This window comes from Cataglyphis hispanica, chromosome 3, assembly GCF_021464435.1.
Source record: "Cataglyphis hispanica isolate Lineage 1 chromosome 3, ULB_Chis1_1.0, whole genome shotgun sequence".
NCBI lineage: Eukaryota > Metazoa > Arthropoda > Insecta > Hymenoptera > Formicidae > Cataglyphis > Cataglyphis hispanica.
The window spans coordinates 6,228,703-6,246,214 of record NC_065956.1 but is presented as its reverse complement, the minus strand read 5'-3'; the positions used below and the strand labels follow the sequence as shown (position 1 = coordinate 6,246,214).

Genomic DNA, 17,512 nt, shown 5'->3' with positions numbered 1-17,512 from the left:
AATTAGTTGCCCGTCGTTTGCGCCATGTTCGCCTTAAACGCAATATCGCAGCTTCTTGCCGCCTCCTTTCATCCTGCTCTTGCCTAGACTTCCCGCTACATGCCGGGAATCGATAGACGAGCTGCGCGCTGTTTCGTACGCAGCTCTAGTAGGCACTACTTATAGCGCAACGCCAAAGGGCTGCAACAAAAGTTGCTATAAATCTAGCACTTTGCAGAGTATAAAAATGAAAAGAAAAGATAACATCGCTAATGGAGGATCCAAGCGACAAATTAATTAAATGTTCTTGATAAGAAAGATTGACATGCATTGTGAGGTGCGTAATAAGTTGCATTTATGCTGTGCGTTGATTAATTAATTAATCGGAATCTAAAAACTCGGCAAAAATAAATTATCTTTGTACGAATTTCATTATACGAAATATCTATTCTTTTATAATTTTTATTCATGCACAATACATGGGATCGTCGTCTGCTTTCTTACATTGCGATATATCAAAGCTCGTCATTTTCCTTGAAAACCTTGGTGAGTTATTGTTCGCGTAAATTCAAACGTTATGGTAAAGAAAATTCGTGTCCCCTCTTTTCGAAACATCTTGGGAGGGAGGGAGGGAGCATTGCAGCTTATTAAATTTGACACTTCAAGAACTCGGAACATTGAAAAGGGACTGGCAATATCAGGCGGAATATATATCCGGCATTACGCCGTCGAAGCAACCACTCTCGCGGATGCGGGATATTCCGTTCAGCCTCCGGGGAACGGGGATTCGTTAATTTCGCTCCGGACACACACGCATACGAGTGCCGGCGAGAATGTTCGCGCCACAGAATTGCCGAAGCGTCCTTAATCCCCAAGAGATGCAATCGACAAATCTCTTCTAATTTCCTCGAAACGCGATATATGTATGAGCAATAACAAACGATTTACGTTATAATTGAAAACTGAAAATAATCTGAAATATTTCTTTTCCTTAGAGAAATTAATGTTATCAAAATTATATTTTTTTAGTATTTTTTTATAATCTTATAATTTTTTTCATATTCTTGCTAGAATGTCTATAATGTTTCTCGAAATATAAATAGCGATATTACGATATGAAAGCCGAACTAAGAAATCTGGGACACCAGATCCGCGGAAAATAGTCGAAGGCGAGAGCTCTCTCGTCTCGTTCAGGGAAATTCGTCGAATCTAATTCGACGTGGTTCCATGATCGTTTAACGGCGGGATATAAGAAGAGTTTCCGGACCGAAGACGGCGGCCAGGGCACTCTCCAAGAAGCATTCTCGAGATCGGTTAAAATTGGAAAGGTCCTCGCGTGGGTCAATTCATGATTGAAGAGGCTATTCTTGACGCGAAATTGCCTGAAATTGGTTTACACGCGCACGGGCGGCACATCAGAAATTGATTCGCCTCCCCTCCGTCCCGTTCGCACTACGAGACTCCGAATGCGTTTAATTTTTCTTCCCGGCTGCGTTTATTCCCAACGGGCCGGTCAACGACTCGTACGCTACCACGGAAAAAATGTTCTTTGTCAAAATGTTTTTTAGAATTTTTCACCATTTATAGTCTTTCCTGTGCATCTTCTTATTTCATGTATCTTGTCGCAAATACAAACCATTTCTTCTTTTATCAATTTGCGTTTCTTTTTAATCATAATCAATTTGACCAATAAATTTCGATCAATTTGGAGTTAATGTTTCTTTAATAAAAAGATGTGTATTCATACTTTTTATTACAAAATTTATTATAATAATAAATAGAAAAATATTACCACATACAATTTTTATTTTTATAAAGAAAATGACTGTCTGCTTTTCTTTTCTCACGGATTGGAAGAAAATGAAAGATCGGCAGAATATTTGGGGTAGCTACTGATAATATTTTTAATTCGCCGTCAAAAAACGCGTCTTCCTACTGCTCGCTCCGATCGAGTTATCCCCGCGAAGAATGAGAAAAATTAATAAAATGAATCAACAAACCGGCGCCGTGGGGCGCGCACAGCGTCGTCGGACTAAAAATTAGCTAAACGGATTCTTGCCTTGCGAAGCCGCTCGATTTCCACGACTCGATCCTGCGCCTCTCGTCCTGATGAATCTAATTTCGCGTTGAGACAGCGCTTAAGCCTTCATAATTCAAGATCTCCACGCGCAAAAAGTACCGGTAAGTTTATCGAATCTTTTCGCATCTATATACGCGGTTGCGCGGAAATACCTTTCCTCCTTAAATATTCCTCCTGCTTAACAAATGTCATTTTTGTATTTAACAGTTACACATTTTATAAGTTTGATAAAAGATATATTATTATTGTCTTTTTCAAGCGCGATAAAAATTTTCTCTTATACTCTGCCGTTCACACTTTTTAAAGAGAAATATGTAAAATAAAAAATGATTATTGATTTCCCTCCTTATTTACAAATTATTAAAATCAATGTTATTTTCACACTTTTTAGAATCACGGATTATAATTTTCAACTCACACATTCTCCACAAATGACTATATAAATATAATTTCCGTAAAATCCCTCGCGTATTTTTAAAGATAGACATCGAGAGACGGATAACCGAGAGAGAGACAGAGAGAGACGATAAGTCGAGAAGTCGGGGATCGACTCGCAACTATACGGAGCGTAGTCGCGTTATTAGCCACGATAATTAACGTCCCACCTCCCGCGTTCTCCCGTCTTCTTCCCCTCACTCCCCATCCTCTCACATCGTCTGCGCAATCGTTAGTCTCTAACAACCTGGAATTTCGGTCTCGCCACGTAGATTATAGCGACAATTAGCGCGGGGTACACCGTGACGAGATTTCTGACATATTCTTCCCCCTCGTGCCCCTCTTGCGTCCGATCGCGGGACAAGAGGCGAGGGGAAAGGGAGGGAAAGAGACGACGGCAGAACCGGATGAATATAGGGGGGCGGCCTCCTGACAGGCCTCCATATCGAAGACTGGTAGAGTGTATAACGAGGAAGCGAATCGCTTCTTGGCAAAAACACCGCGAAGTGCTACGGCGCGGCTTAATTGCTTAATCAGACGTAGTAAATCTTGCGACACACAGACATTTATGGCGGGCGATGCGATACAATACACGGAGGCTCTTCTTTCTTTCTGTCTTTTCTGGCATCTACTTATTTTTCTTTCGCGATCAACCGCGTTATTAAAAATTTATCAAAATATTTTTTTATTTTCTCAAACAGATGCATCTAACGTTCCTCTTTTTATTCTCAATCACGCAAAGATGATAGACTATCGCGAATATTCCGCCGCGATTCGTTAACAATATTTATATAATTAATGGTTATATGACAATGATATTTTAATGACAGGCTTCGCACATTTTCGCATTATGTTGTCATCGCGACAATCGCAAAAAATGTCTTGCTCATGGATACGAGTCAGCGATTATTCGCAGTAAGAGAGACCTTTAGATTTACTTTTGTACTCGACGAACGCTAAAAACCGATCCTCCTATAGTAACACGACGCTCGTTTGTGGTCTCGTTAAGAGAACACCCGGTATATATTAAGGGATAACCGTAACCGGTGATGTAATGCAACACCGCGGGTCCTCCTGATCCTGATCCTTGAATGAGATGGTATCTCCGTAGTCCTGCACACGATGCGTACATTCGATGCGCTTATACCTGCCCGCAGTGTATTGCACGCATGTATGATGCGCGTATTATATTGGACCAAGTATCGGGTGATCCCGGCTATACTTTACTTTTGCAATAATGCGCGAACGATAACGTATTCGACGCGTCTAATACCTTTCTTTTATAAAATGATTACATACGTGATCTATATATCTACGTAACTCGAATACGGATTATCTCTAAAGAGATATCGAGCAAGAGATGTAAAATTTTAATTAAATCTTTAAAATTAAATATATTTCGATCTCGATAAGTACACTTATTTCGCGCGACAGCAAAAAATATTTTATTTTTTAAAAATAATTTATTTAAAATATTTGTATCTTTCTTTCTTGTTTAATATTTAGAAATGCGCGAGTTATCAGCCTCTCATTTTAGAATTATTGTATATGGATAAACCTGTCCCCTAAAAACATTGTACGATGTATAATAAATTTTTACATTAAACGAGCTTCAAACTTTTTATCAGACCCGACCGTCTGACGAAAGAGTTTGTTCGCGCGGATAAAATTCGAAAAATGATTTCGCTCGCAGCTCGTCCACGAAATACGCAAAATATAGCGTGTCGCGTTATCGACCTTCGCGGTACGATTTTTACATTTGAATTTTGACAATGACGATATCCGCCTCGAGCCATGAAAGCGTTACCCCTATCGCGCGCAATGATATCCCCCTAGTCGGTCACTGGTGCATGAAACAGTTAAGCATCGACAATGTAAGCCAATCAAGGGGTGGGTATATAAGGGCTGTATCAGAGAACGGGCCGCGGTAATCACCCAGAATTGCGTTAAATTTAAATTTTTACTCCTGCGCCCTCCCTAGGGCCTCGCATCTTGGTCTTTTGAACCTTGACGGCTCGCTAAAGAAGATGTATCCAAGAGAAACGACTTCAAGAGAAGAGACTTTTAATTTCGACTTCACATGATGCATAAATATGAATCACCACGCAGATTTTGAATATAAAAACAAATCTGCCAATGAGTCGTTGTCAGTAAAAATTTATCTAATAATAATTCTTCCAGAATTTATTTAAAATTCGCAATCAATATACTATATTCGTAAAATTATTAAATACTTTTGCAAAAATTTAATATTTTTTGTTTTCATATAAATACAATTGTATTATTTGTTCGAGAAGAATATGAGAAGAGGAATACTTCTCGTATTTAAATTTGGGAAAACCTGACCTGAACTATGACAATTCGCCGTTTATAATCATTTCCACAATGTACCCCGAGGCACGAGCTCCGGTTAGATTCCCTTTAGAGGATGGCTTGGCAAGAGAGCCCCACGGGGGTCTCGAGAATATTACGGAGCAACAAAATAATAACGCGCGCAGAGGCGAGGAGAGGGCAAAGGAGGCAGGAAGGGGGAGGGGCGGACAACAGAAGGGACGGATGCAGGGCTAAAGGCGAAGGGGGAGGGAGGAGGGGGAGGACGACGGAGTCTAGGGCGCAGCCAGCTAAACACACACGACGACTAAAAGGCTTACGGGGTAATTTGCGACGGCTTAAGGCCAGGCCAATCTGATCCATCCTGCGTATACACGTGAAATCTTATACCCCAACCGCGGCGTATATACGATGTTCTTCGTACCGAAGGAGACAAAAAGACACAGACGGAAAAGATAGGCGACGTGAGGGGAGGGGAAAAAAAAAGTCGCGACTAGAAGGAAAGAAAACGAACGCGTGACGCGGGGAGGGGGAGAAGAAACTCTTTGAAAAACGATACAACGATGGCACGCTCAATAGGCCTCCCGTACTTTCTCTCATTTTTTTCTTTCCTCTCCTTCGTTCTCTTACACGTTCGCGATCACGACGTCCTGCCGATCGCGGTGAACACGAGCCACGATCTTTACGGGCTGTCGCGCAGAATTTGGACGGCGAATTTTTTCCCTGAATATAGTTAATTGAGCGTGCGCCGCGGTGCAAGCGAAAAGTTACCGGAGGTTGTCTCCTCTTTTTGCACCCGCGGATCTTCTTCGCCGCCGTCCTTCTATTCAGTGATACACATCCATAAAAGAATTCGTATTTTTTAACTAGGTCTACAGTTTTCTTATTTTTATTATTTTGGAGATAATAAGCGCACGCATTGCTGTTTATATTTTTCTCATTTTAGAGCAAGTCTGTTGTATAATTTTCTATCTCCTTTATAAAATAAAGATATATCGCAAAATCGTCGCTGTCACGTTTAAAATGTCGGAATGAATAAAAGTATTTATAATATTTTCTTTTCCTTTTCTAAGTAGCTATTTTTATAATCCGAAACGTGGAACCCTAAACCACCAATTTCTTATTCGCTTTTTATCGCGCAAGAAAGCAGACTATTCATCCGGGCCACAGAGAATTTTCATTGACCGCGTCTCCATTCTGCTGAGCGAAATAAACGTCTCGCGGTAATTCGCAACGCCGCCAAACAAGATCGTCGTCGGAGACAGAGTACAGGGCGAGCGCGCGGCTATAGAAAGAGGAGAGAGAGAGAGAGAGAGAAAGAGAGAAAGAGCATATTTCAGGAGCAAAACTTAATTTGCCCCGAAGTGTGCCACGGGACTCGAATCGATTCGAGGGCCCTCGAACCTCGGAGAGCCTCTAAGCGACGGCGCGTGCCTCAATCGGATGCCATTGAGGTTTCTCTCCTCTCCTCTCCTCCGTCATGCGATAATTGAGAGGCATCAATTGTGTAGCGGCTCTTTCGATCTCGTCCTGTTTCCCCGAGTTTCGCCAACAGTTCAAATTCGTTCCGCCAGCGACCACCTACAAAGTAGCTCCTCCCAAATACACTCCCGGGTTATACAGTTAAACCGACTTTGCTTAGAAACTATAAATGAATATATAGGTTGCGCGAAGAATAATAACTTTACCGAATAGTAAATTTCTATGCATTCAAAATGCATATAAAGGATTCTCTTTCAATAGACTCCAAGAATCATACATTGATCAAAATAGAAACTTTGCAAATTTTGAGAGAAAAAATGAGAGTATAAAGAATTTCTCCCGGAATTTGATTGAAGTATTTTCCATTTTCACGTCAATCCAACATGAAAAGCAAGTAGATGAACATCGTAAGTTCTTCTAAGTCTCTCCATCCATCCCTTCTCTCTTTCTCTCTCTCTCTCTCTCTCTCTCTCTCTCTGATTCCATCTACCGTGTCACCTCGCCTGACAAAAAGAACCCTACGCACACGTTTAGGATACGTTAAGAGGCCCTTCACGGTGTTTGCCGGCAAACACCCTTCGTTCTAGCGTTGCCTCGATGGCGCCCCTGCTACCTCATGAGACGAGGCGCATTCGTGTCCCTACTACCGCTCTCGTGCACACAAACGGAGTCTGATTACATATTAATTATTTACCGAGCGATTTCTGATGTACGTACCCCGACCGTCTCCTCCGGAACAGGTCATTAAATTAAATGAAACGCCGAATTCCACAGCGCAGCGTGTCCCCGTGAATATTCACGCGCGAAATACTCTAATTCTAAGGGCAAACTGAAACGAAATTTAGCGTATGCGAAGTGTACCGAGAAAATAATCGGTGTCTTTAAACCTATACACGATTTTCCAAAAACACTAAAGCTCGAATAAAATTATACTAATTTTAAATATTAAATATCATAAGCGTGTCAAGTTATCATTTCTTTCTGGGGAGGAAAATATAATTTTATTTGTGAAAAAAATCTTCCATAGTTAGGTCGCTCAATGCACTTCATTACGTATCTTTATCCTCCTTTTTAATCAACTGTCAAAATACTTGAAGAAATGACTATCCAATGCGTCGTGTAAAAATCACGGAAGCGAACGAAAAACAAGATCCGCAATCAGTGTAAACCGTGCAAAACGTGCCCTTCCAATTTTCAAAGCTATCTAGGTAGCCGGTTACGGATCTTCGAATCATTAACCTGTCGATTTTGCGATCGCCCGGACAAGACACGCAGGCGGATATTTAAAATTTCGCGGAGAAAAGCGCGTTCTCAAGGTCTTATTCTCGTTTCTCTCGCTCCAATGCCGACAACATTTTCCCGTTGTACAGATAATTTTTCGGAGAATGGAACAGAGGATAATTTCCGCCAAAGATGAACACATATATACACATGGGTTGAGAGAGACAACGGGATTAGTGCTGACCACGTATTCTCGTAAAATATTAGGGTCGGGATTTAATTTTCGGAGATTTTTCCCACGAAGAATGCCCGGGAAACCGGGTACACCGTACAAAAGCCTGGGCAAACACTCAACATGTCTACGCTCCTGTAGGAAAATGTTTGTCGTCGTCGTTTCTAGTCAACGAGCGCGTCTTTCGAGAGGGAAAGAGACGCGCGTTTCGCTAATGCGACAGGACTATTGTCATGAGATCGTAATGACAAATTTAAAAATTTAACACTTTTTGCAATAAAATTTAAATCTACTTTGCAATTTGTAATGCTTCGTACGTAAGTAAAATGTGAATTTATATTTTCCAAATAGTTTAATTATAAACCTGTTTAGTTAAAGTTTTACATTCCTTTTATTCATATTTTGCTTAACCTGCTACGCGCGCGTTTGAAATAACCTGTGTGTGTGTGTGTGTGTATGTGTTTATATTTATTTGAAACATTTATATCGAGAAGCCAAGGCCGCGATCAATGTTACTATCTATAGTATACAGATTAATGAATTGCAAAATTAATGCGATAACTACCATGCCCCATCATTAAATTATAATTTGAATAATATTAAATTCAACATGTGTACGAATGATGTAACTCGAGTAACTTGCTTGTAGCTAGACTCGGTTAATACATATCAAACGATAAGGTATCGCAAATTATAGTGCTCGATTTACGTCAGGTAATTAAGTTCAATATAAGTAAGCCAAGGTAGCATCAATCAATACAGCTACGTGTATAATTTTGATGCAAATATATATAAACGTTTCGTTACAAAGCTAAATAATATAAGTGATTTTATAACAAAAAGAAAAAAATCAAAAAAATCACGTATAACAGTGGAGCAAAAAAAATATCGATATACAAGCGAAGTTCTACATTTTCTACAAAATGTATGGGTCGTGAAATGTTTCCCGTCTCAAACAAACAAGAAATTCGCCAAAAAATAAAAAAAAAAAAGGAAAAAAAGAAAAGAACGTTCGACTATCCGCCCGATCGCGTTCGGAGAGCCGAGAGACAACTATCGATGGGTATCGGTTTTCAGTCGGTGTGCATCGCGCCGACTTAAAAATCTTCACAAACATATATCGAGCCCGCGGGGGCTGGCTACGCGACGGCGGAACAAGTGAGGTCGCCACGTCAGTGGATACTCTTTGTTCGCGAGCAAACATTTGCCCGGTTTCTCAGAGCAGCTCCCGAGAAAGGGCGACAGAAAGACGGAAAGGATCTGGCCTGTCAACCCCGGGGGCCAGGCCAAAGAAAATGCAAACCGCACTCCTCTCATCGGTACAACGCGCCCGTCCGTCGTCGTGCCGCGGCAAAGAGGAGACGCGTCTCCCGATGTTGGCCCGGATAAAAATGTTGCAAATCATGGGGCGGCTACCTGTCCCGCTGATGCGCTCGGCCTCGCTCGTCGCGCTGCCACTCGAAACTCCGGCGTAATGCGCGAACCAGAACCCTTCTTTGTCTCGAACGTATGTTATCCGTCTAATGGTTAACCTTGAGATGCGAAGGAGTGGCGCGATAAGATGCACGAATGTGGATGCGTCTTTATACGCACTTTAGTTTCCTGCGATAATAATAACGTTTGATTATTATAGCGTAGAATGCAATTTTTTACGATCTGGTTTTTTTTTTTTCTTATCCATTGCACAAAAGCACAAAACAAATATTGACGTTACTACTTGTTTTTTTGCAAAAATTCTTTTAGCAAAATTCAAGATAAAAAATTTACTAATGGAGAACAAACATTCAAAATCACTCTTCATATGATCATTCTCGAGACTTTCAATTATTTTATAATTATTTTAATTATTTTATTACGACAATCTTCAAGCAATTTCGATGGATATATGAATGGAACATTTTTCTCTAGAGACATAACCGAGGAACAGAACAACACGAACGAATGATAGAGAAAGGGGACAGAGGGAGTGAGAGAGAGAGAGCAAAGAAAGGGTTGCGATAGCGAGAAAAGAATTGAGCATCGAGTTCCGAGTCGAGCAAGAGGGCCCGTATCGTTTTAACGTCTCTATTAGCGGCTATTAAAAATGAGCTAGCGTCGAAAAAAAGAACTTGAGAAACGAGGGCGAAACGCGGTATGAGCGGGAAGGCACGGGCACAGAAGAGAAAGAGAGAGAGAGAAAGAGACACGAGGGGTTCGCGTAGTAACCTCCCTTGAAATCGCGAGACCTCTGTTCACATGCCGTCTCTTCCTCGTACCGGTATCCAGTTACCTTTTGTGGAGGACTTCGCATGGCTCAGATTCTCGAACGATATGTACTCTATTGTGTGCAACGGATATTTAGCATTGGTACGGGGTTGGTCCGAACGTGGAGCCGAAGGGGGAGGGCGAAGGCGGGGAGGTGGTCTCGTACCGCGCACGAAATTCACGGTGTCCCCTGACACGAGGGGGGGTAGATTTTGTTAAAATGATATCCCCCGTCAGTCTCTCGCGACTCTTAAGATAGATCCGCTCACGATATCGGACTGAAATCGATCGCTTTTTTTACGTTGTGAAAAAAATAAAAATCATAGAAACTCATTCGTGAGGTGAAGGATTGGATCGGGCATTTACTACTCAGCAATATCACGATTTCAGCTCGAAAGGTTGAGTGGAGCGAATAATATCTTGGCACTGATTCAGCGAATTATAATCGCTGCTTTCTATTTTGCTACGTGTTTTATAGAAATCAAAGTTTGACAATCGACACATCACGTGCGTCCGCAAGATCGATAATTAATATTAAATAATAAGAAACGGTACATTCATAATGTCGTGTGTCGTACCATTTTGCATGCTAATTCCTCAACGTCAATCTTCCGAAGAACGCTCATCAGTACGCCACATGCGGGCACCGGGCACCGTAATTTGTCGCGAGAATCACGAGGACGGCGCGACGGCGACGCAATTTCTCAGCGTAATTCCGAGTAATTCGAATAAAGCCGGGACACTTGTCTTCCCTCCGGGATAAAAGCCGCGCACCTTTCACCGCGTGTTCCTCGATCGGGGATCAATGGAGAGCTACCAACGTCGGGCACAACCATCTTGCGCGTAATTACAGTAGCTTCCGTCACGGTTTGAGCCCTGGTCATCGTCCCCGTGTATAATACTTTATAATATACGGCGGGATTCCAAAAGTGACTCGTCATGCGGCATAAATACTTTAACGGCGGCAGTGCACCGTCCTCCTCCTCCTCCTCTTCCTCCTCCTCCTCTTCCTCCTCCTTCTCTCGCTGCACCTGATACTTTCGCCCGGTCGCGCTGATGAATTTCTTTTTTAATCACCGCGGCGTCTCGCGCCGAAAGTACAACGTCACCTGTTGGCCTTTGCTATCGCGCCGGTTCTTTTCGGCACTGCAATTCGCCACGCGAATCCGCGCGCGCGCGCGCGAGAGCGACGCGTAAATGCATAACGAAGTGCGTACGAAATCGCTTTTAGTGCAAGCGGAAGAAGGAACGCACGATGAAGAATCGAGTTTGCTTCGCGTCTTTATCTGCCAATTCGTGCAAATGCTTTTTTAGCAAAAATTTCCGACCTAATGTATCCATTTTTTAAATATTCTATAATAATTTAATAAATACAAGATGATGAATTTACAGTAAATATGTATAAGGGAATAAAACGCGATCATCTAAATTATCTTTCTTCAAACTTATGTCTATGCAACGATACATTTTCTGGTCTATCAAAGCCATATTAGCTCCTATATTGTCTCGTGAACGAGATTATCAACGCTAAGACAGTTTGCAAAAAGTTTGTTTACTGGTCGGAATACTAATTATAACGGCACATGCTTCATTAATCTTTTTCCGAACATTGATGGGCGGAAAATTTAATGCCGAGGATAGGAAACCAGTGCACATAATTCGATCGTAAATTATTCTGCCTTCCCACCCAAGATTTGCTCTTAATCCGCTCTTATATATTCTGTATATTAACATGGTAGAAATATTTAAAATGTGTTACGAACATACATATATTCATTCATTCGTAATCTCTATCAAATAAGAATTACGAATATGTTGATTTAATGAGCTGAGAATATGGCCAGAGATGATTAAGTGCAAAATATTTAATTAATCAACTATTATATACTGAAGAATGGGAACCAAATAAATGTCAAGCATGATATTCCAAGTTACAATGAAAAATATTTCAAATTTCAGATTAGCAAAAATATTATCTTCTTTAAGTTATCATTTCAAGTTACTATAAAAAATTTAGTATTTTAATTTTTTTTTTTTTTTTTCTTGTTACTCAAGATATCATTTTAGATAGCTTATATTGATTCGATATAAAAAAATCATTAAAATAAAAAACGTACAGCAAAAATATGGACAATGTTACTGTTGCTACAAGTATTGAAAATCTTTCAATTTGTCACTCATCAGAATGCAATTAGCGCAGACCACGGTGTAACAAAATTTGCGCCGTAGAGCTTTAATGCTTCTTTTATGCATGCCGAAAAATTGACACCCGAGTCTCCGCGCTTTAATGCCACGACATTAAGACGATCTCAATGGGGACGATCGCTGTGGAATACCGTGTGGGATGGGATCCCTGGCACATAATAAGTCGGACCGCCTCGTGCGAGTATCTTGTGAAAGGATGAAGATAAAGGCCAACGGTCCGGGAGCATAATTAAAACGCGTCGAATATCTCGCATATGAAGGTGAAAACATGAGCGACAAAGAGAAAGGCTAAGGCGTGGGTGAAAGAGTAAAAAAGGGAAGCGAAAAATGCGAAACTCGGTTCCCCCTGTCAATGAGATAGCAAGCGATTGAAAAAATTTAAAAGTGTATTTAGAAAAATATGACATATTATATTATAAATTATAAGTTTAGACTGGCATAAAAATAAAAAAAAAAAAAATAGGACAAGTACAAAAAATTCGTACACAAACACATGTAATACAGGAACGGTTATTAAATAATAAGCGAGAGATAAATTAATTGAAAATTAAATATAAATAATAAAAGAAGATTAAATAAGTAACAAAGCGGAATTGGATTTCCATATGAAAGCCGAGTTCTTGAATTACGCGTTAACAACCCACTCTCATCTTTTGTATCATGATTATGCTCGCGCAAAATCAAAATCGAACGGCGTATTCACGGTCAGTTATTTCATTATTCATGAGTATAATTCAGCGACGACGATCAAGTCCCGATTGGCAAGAGTATGATGCTATTTCATCTGATTAACTACACATCGCGTACCTTTTTAGCTCTTCAGCATACGTATGCCTACGTTTCTATGCTACGTACGATCGCAAATTATTTTAACGCCACCGTCGGAAGGATTCACCGGTTTCCGCACGTGTCGTATTAATCTATCCGGGTGTGCCGTCAGACGCAATGAAGAGGAAGCTTACATGAATATTCGTAGAAGCATAAAATGCAAGATACATTTTCATGTTCTTCATTCTTCATGGTGTTAATTAAATAACCTGAACGAAGGCGATAAATATTTCGATAAAGCTTGTGAAAAATCATCTATTTAAGAGAAATTTATTTTATAATTACACAATATATGTATATAAGCACAAATTTTAACCAAACGTTGTAAGAAAAAATTTAATTTAGAAATATTGTTATAATGTTATTACCTGCCTCTAGATAAAGAGTTAGAAACTGCCGATATACATATATCGTGAACGAGATCGATCTGCATCTCGAGCGCGTTCTCGGGGAGGAAGATGAGTGGTTCGCCTCGAACTTACCATTCGTCGCAATCGGCTTTTTTCCCCGATCACGAGAGAGAGAACGAACAATTCGACGTTTCCGCCTCTCGAGGAGGCGTTACCGTGGTAACAGTACGGGCTCGACTCGAGACTCGATTAGCAAAGAAAATACGAGAGGATCTCGGAAAGCCCGCTACTAGGATCGATCTGCGGCCGAGAGGCTTTTAAGACGACCGCGACGTCTCATTGTCTTTAGCAGAATGGCGAATGATTCTCGCGCGCGCTCTTCATCCCTCATGAACCCCAAACGATTTTTCTTTCTCTTCTCTCTCTCTCTCGAATAAACAATAAACACGATCGTTGCCGAAATAACAACCGTCCTTGACGATACTTGCAGCCGTTCGTCACGCGCGATCTTAACATCCGCCTTCTTATCACGAAGTTCGATCGGCCGATAACGGTTCGATAAAATTGATTCCCAAGATCCCGTAATCGCGAGTTTTTTTTTCATCCTATAATGAGTTAATTCCAATCCGATCTCGAGGCATTCTGAATTCTTTAATTGCTCCTGACAAGATGCCTTTAGAGGATGCTTCTGAGTAGTGTAATACCGCGAATATCGGTATAATATGTAACTTCCCGTCGATGTACGCACGGTCATTCGTCATTTCTGCGCGGCGCGCGTGTGAAGCTTACCGTGTTTTTCCGTATCTATCCGTGATCTGCCGAGTAATGAGGTGGATCCCTTCTTTATGCGAGAACCGTCGTCGGGAATCGTCGTTACTCTCCCGTGAATCCTCGGCCTCTTCACCTGGGAAGGATGAACGCGCTCATTAATTACGACCGCGCTCTCCGCGGCGATGACTGGAGAAACAAAGTGTTTTCAGCACCGCGTGCACACATCTACGTATATATTACGTATGTGTATATTCACCCCTACAATGCGCTACCTCTCTAAGCGGGAACGAATTAAAATTCCCACCGCGCACATTTACGTACGCGCCTTTTCGCAGCACCGAGAAACTAAGCGGTCTAAAGTTCAAATAGCTAACAAATTTTTTCTTTTTTTTTTTATCCAAGAATCTCCTTCGTAATAACATGACAGAATGTTATTGCAAAAGATTTTTTATGGTGTTGACATTTTCACACGAGCAGCAATCACTATATATGTATGTGGCGACTTTTGATATTTTAAAAACTAGAGTATCGATGGATTCTAATTTTTCTACAAAATATGACGAAGAAAAAAGGAAATAGAATTTAAAAATAAAATTTCTTTATTATTTATTTTTTTTTTCTTGCGATCTTAACTTTCTGTTTTCTTATTATCTTCTTATCTGATATTCTATGTACGCTCTCCGAGATCTTCCACATTATTAATAAATAAATTACTACTATTACTTTTCTTTCTAAGTTGGTTCCCATATTGCTAGCTATATTTTTCTCTACTACTTTTTTCATTCGCCAAGAGATATCAGATAATCTTCTTCACGACAAGCATCTCTCTCACGATTTTTAAATCTTTTTTCAATATACCGATAATATCAGTTGATAATCGCAAATTACGGATTATTTGCAGCAGAATGCAGCAACAATCAGGCCAAGGAAATGGAAACGCGCGACGTACTCTGAGTCCGGGGCCCGGCGGCAGCAGCAGCGAGGACTCGGACATTTCCCTCGGAGGAACTTCTCCGCCGTCGCCGAGTTCCTCGCCGCCACCGAATCACCAACCGTCCCCGGTCCCCCTGGGATCTCTCGGACCTCTGCCACCTCCTTCCTTGAATTTCCGTTTCGATCCCACGCAGCCGCATTTCCGATTTAGCCATACGACGGCTTTTAAATTCCCGCCAACGAACTTCCGTTTCGGACCGCACAGCCCGCAGCCTAATCATCCGAATATGCCGGGTGGAGGGATTTTTAGGTTTACGGAGTCCGGCCCTTTTCAAGCGGTAGGGCCCAGGGGTGATCCAACATCAAGGTAAGTTTTAGTGGCTGATTCTTACGAAATTTTTTTTCTTCTCGAAATGTTCTATTTATATTTTCTTCTCATTATTTTTATCATAAGTAATAAAATTTGTTTTAAAATCAATTTAAATTATTTACACATAAATATATGTATATCGAGATATTGTGAGTGTGTATGTTGTATATATATATATATATATATATATATATATATATATATATATATATATATACATATATACACATATTATTACAATAAGATGTCGCATATAATATAATAGATCGCGGTTCTGCTAAACTGTATTTTCTCCAGAGAAAATGCAGTTCTTTCTCTGTTCTATTACAGATTGCCAGATTCACTGGGACTACCACCGCCAAGACTCCATCCGCACGAAGGACTGTTACATCATCCGCATCCCCAGCATCAGCTATCCGAAGGGATATCCAGGATATCCGAAACGTCGCGACTATCCGACGGCGGGTTATCTCGCCTATCGGACAGTTTATCGGAGGCCCACAGCCCGCCTTTGATGGCGGCGAATCTATCGGTCACCGGTCCGTTGAGGGTGGCTGTACCCAGTCCGCACACCCCCTCCTCTCGAGGCAGCCCGCCTCCCCGTCAGCCAACGCCTCAAGGACAGTCCCAAGGTCAGGGGTTGATAAGGGTTGCCACGCCGCCGCTGCCGAATCCACGACCGATAATTCACAGACCATTCTCGCCCGCGTGATACGACAAGGACGACGAATTGGAAGACGCCATCGGTACAGAGGACCGTCTGACACCGAGAAAGAGCTATCGATGCGGTAACGTCGCGAGCGAGCGCTTTGAGGTGTTGTGAAGATGGGAAAGCTAATCGAATGATAATCTGACTTTGAAAAAGCTTTTCAGGAATCGCGACAAATCACGGGATAAGAAAATATATGATTGTGTCTAGAAAAATTGTTAAGTGTGAACGCGATACGACTTTCCGAAGAACAGTTCGTAGTTTTGCGAAGACTGAACGTGACGAAGTAAAATCGATAAATATATTTAAGATTATCGCACAGAGATTACTAACACAGATAGTTGTAAGATGTGACAAGACGGCTTACTTTCATCCGCTACAACATCAATTAACATCATCATCGGAAAGCGGATCGAAGGAGCTTAAAATGATGGACTTATGCGAAAATCACTCAATGATATCAATACGTAGATACATTGTTGAGTTTTGTTCAAAAATATCGAAAAGCTACGCTGTAAATCTCTTAGGGAGAATCTATTTGATGATGCGTGGCAATAGAATTTATTCGAAGAAATAATTTCTGATAACGCTCTTATAAAACGCGAGGACAGAATAGACCCTTCGAGAAGTGAGTGCGAATCCACTAAATAAGTGCAATCTCTCAGATTAAAGAAAAAAGTCAATCGGTCAGGGTGTGTACATAACTTTCGTTAGATGTTCCCGACATGTTCGTTCGTCGAAGCCCAAGAACCAGATGCAGTGAGTCTCTCATAGTTTTTAAATAGCGCCGCTTTTTCTAATTCATATTCTCTCTATCGTGAATAGTTTCCAAAATCTATTCATCGAGGATGTTCACAAAAGAAGCAAAAGCTTTTGGAAACGTATTTTATTTTATTATTGTTTATTATACATGTAAATTTATTTATTATATAATATATTATTTATATATTTTTATATTTTATAAAATTATATTATATAATAATATTCTATCCGTAACATGCACAGACATTTTATGAGAATACAATTACCGTATCTTGAAAAGAGATTATTATTAGAGATAATAAACCACATATCTCGATATAAATATAAAATGTGATTATTTTAAAAATGTCTCTGCCATTTAGAACGATGAAAAAAAACGTGACTAAAAATTATTTCAAACAAATGAATCTCATGATTAAAAAATGTCTTTCAAAATTTTGCAAAGTTTTCACACATTTCGAGAGCATTAAAGTTTTTATTTAATGGAACTATGTATGATCTTTCTTTTATAAAAATCACTCTTTCTTTCTCATTCCGAAAGTATTTACTTCTTGTGTGGAAATCCTATATTTTGCCGACA

The 17,512-nt window shown here is 40.6% G+C and overlaps 1 protein-coding gene across 4 annotated transcripts in view; it reads left to right on the top strand.

Moving 5' to 3' along the window:
• LOC126848151 (homeobox protein SIX3) overlaps positions 1–17,209 on the top strand; it is a 46,423-nt gene extending 29,214 nt beyond the window's left edge. The window contains exons 2-3 of one of the 4 annotated variants that reach the window (XM_050588786.1): positions 15,063–15,458; positions 15,792–17,209. In XM_050588786.1, coding sequence (XP_050444743.1) covers positions 15,063–15,458; positions 15,792–16,173 — 778 coding nt within the window. In that variant the 3' untranslated portion in view covers positions 16,174–17,209. Of the gene's footprint in view, positions 1–15,059; positions 15,459–15,758 lie in introns of all 4 variants that reach the window. The other 3 variants (XM_050588784.1, XM_050588785.1, XM_050588783.1) reach the window with 3 other exon arrangements.
• The last annotated feature ends 303 nt before the right edge of the window (positions 17,210–17,512 follow it).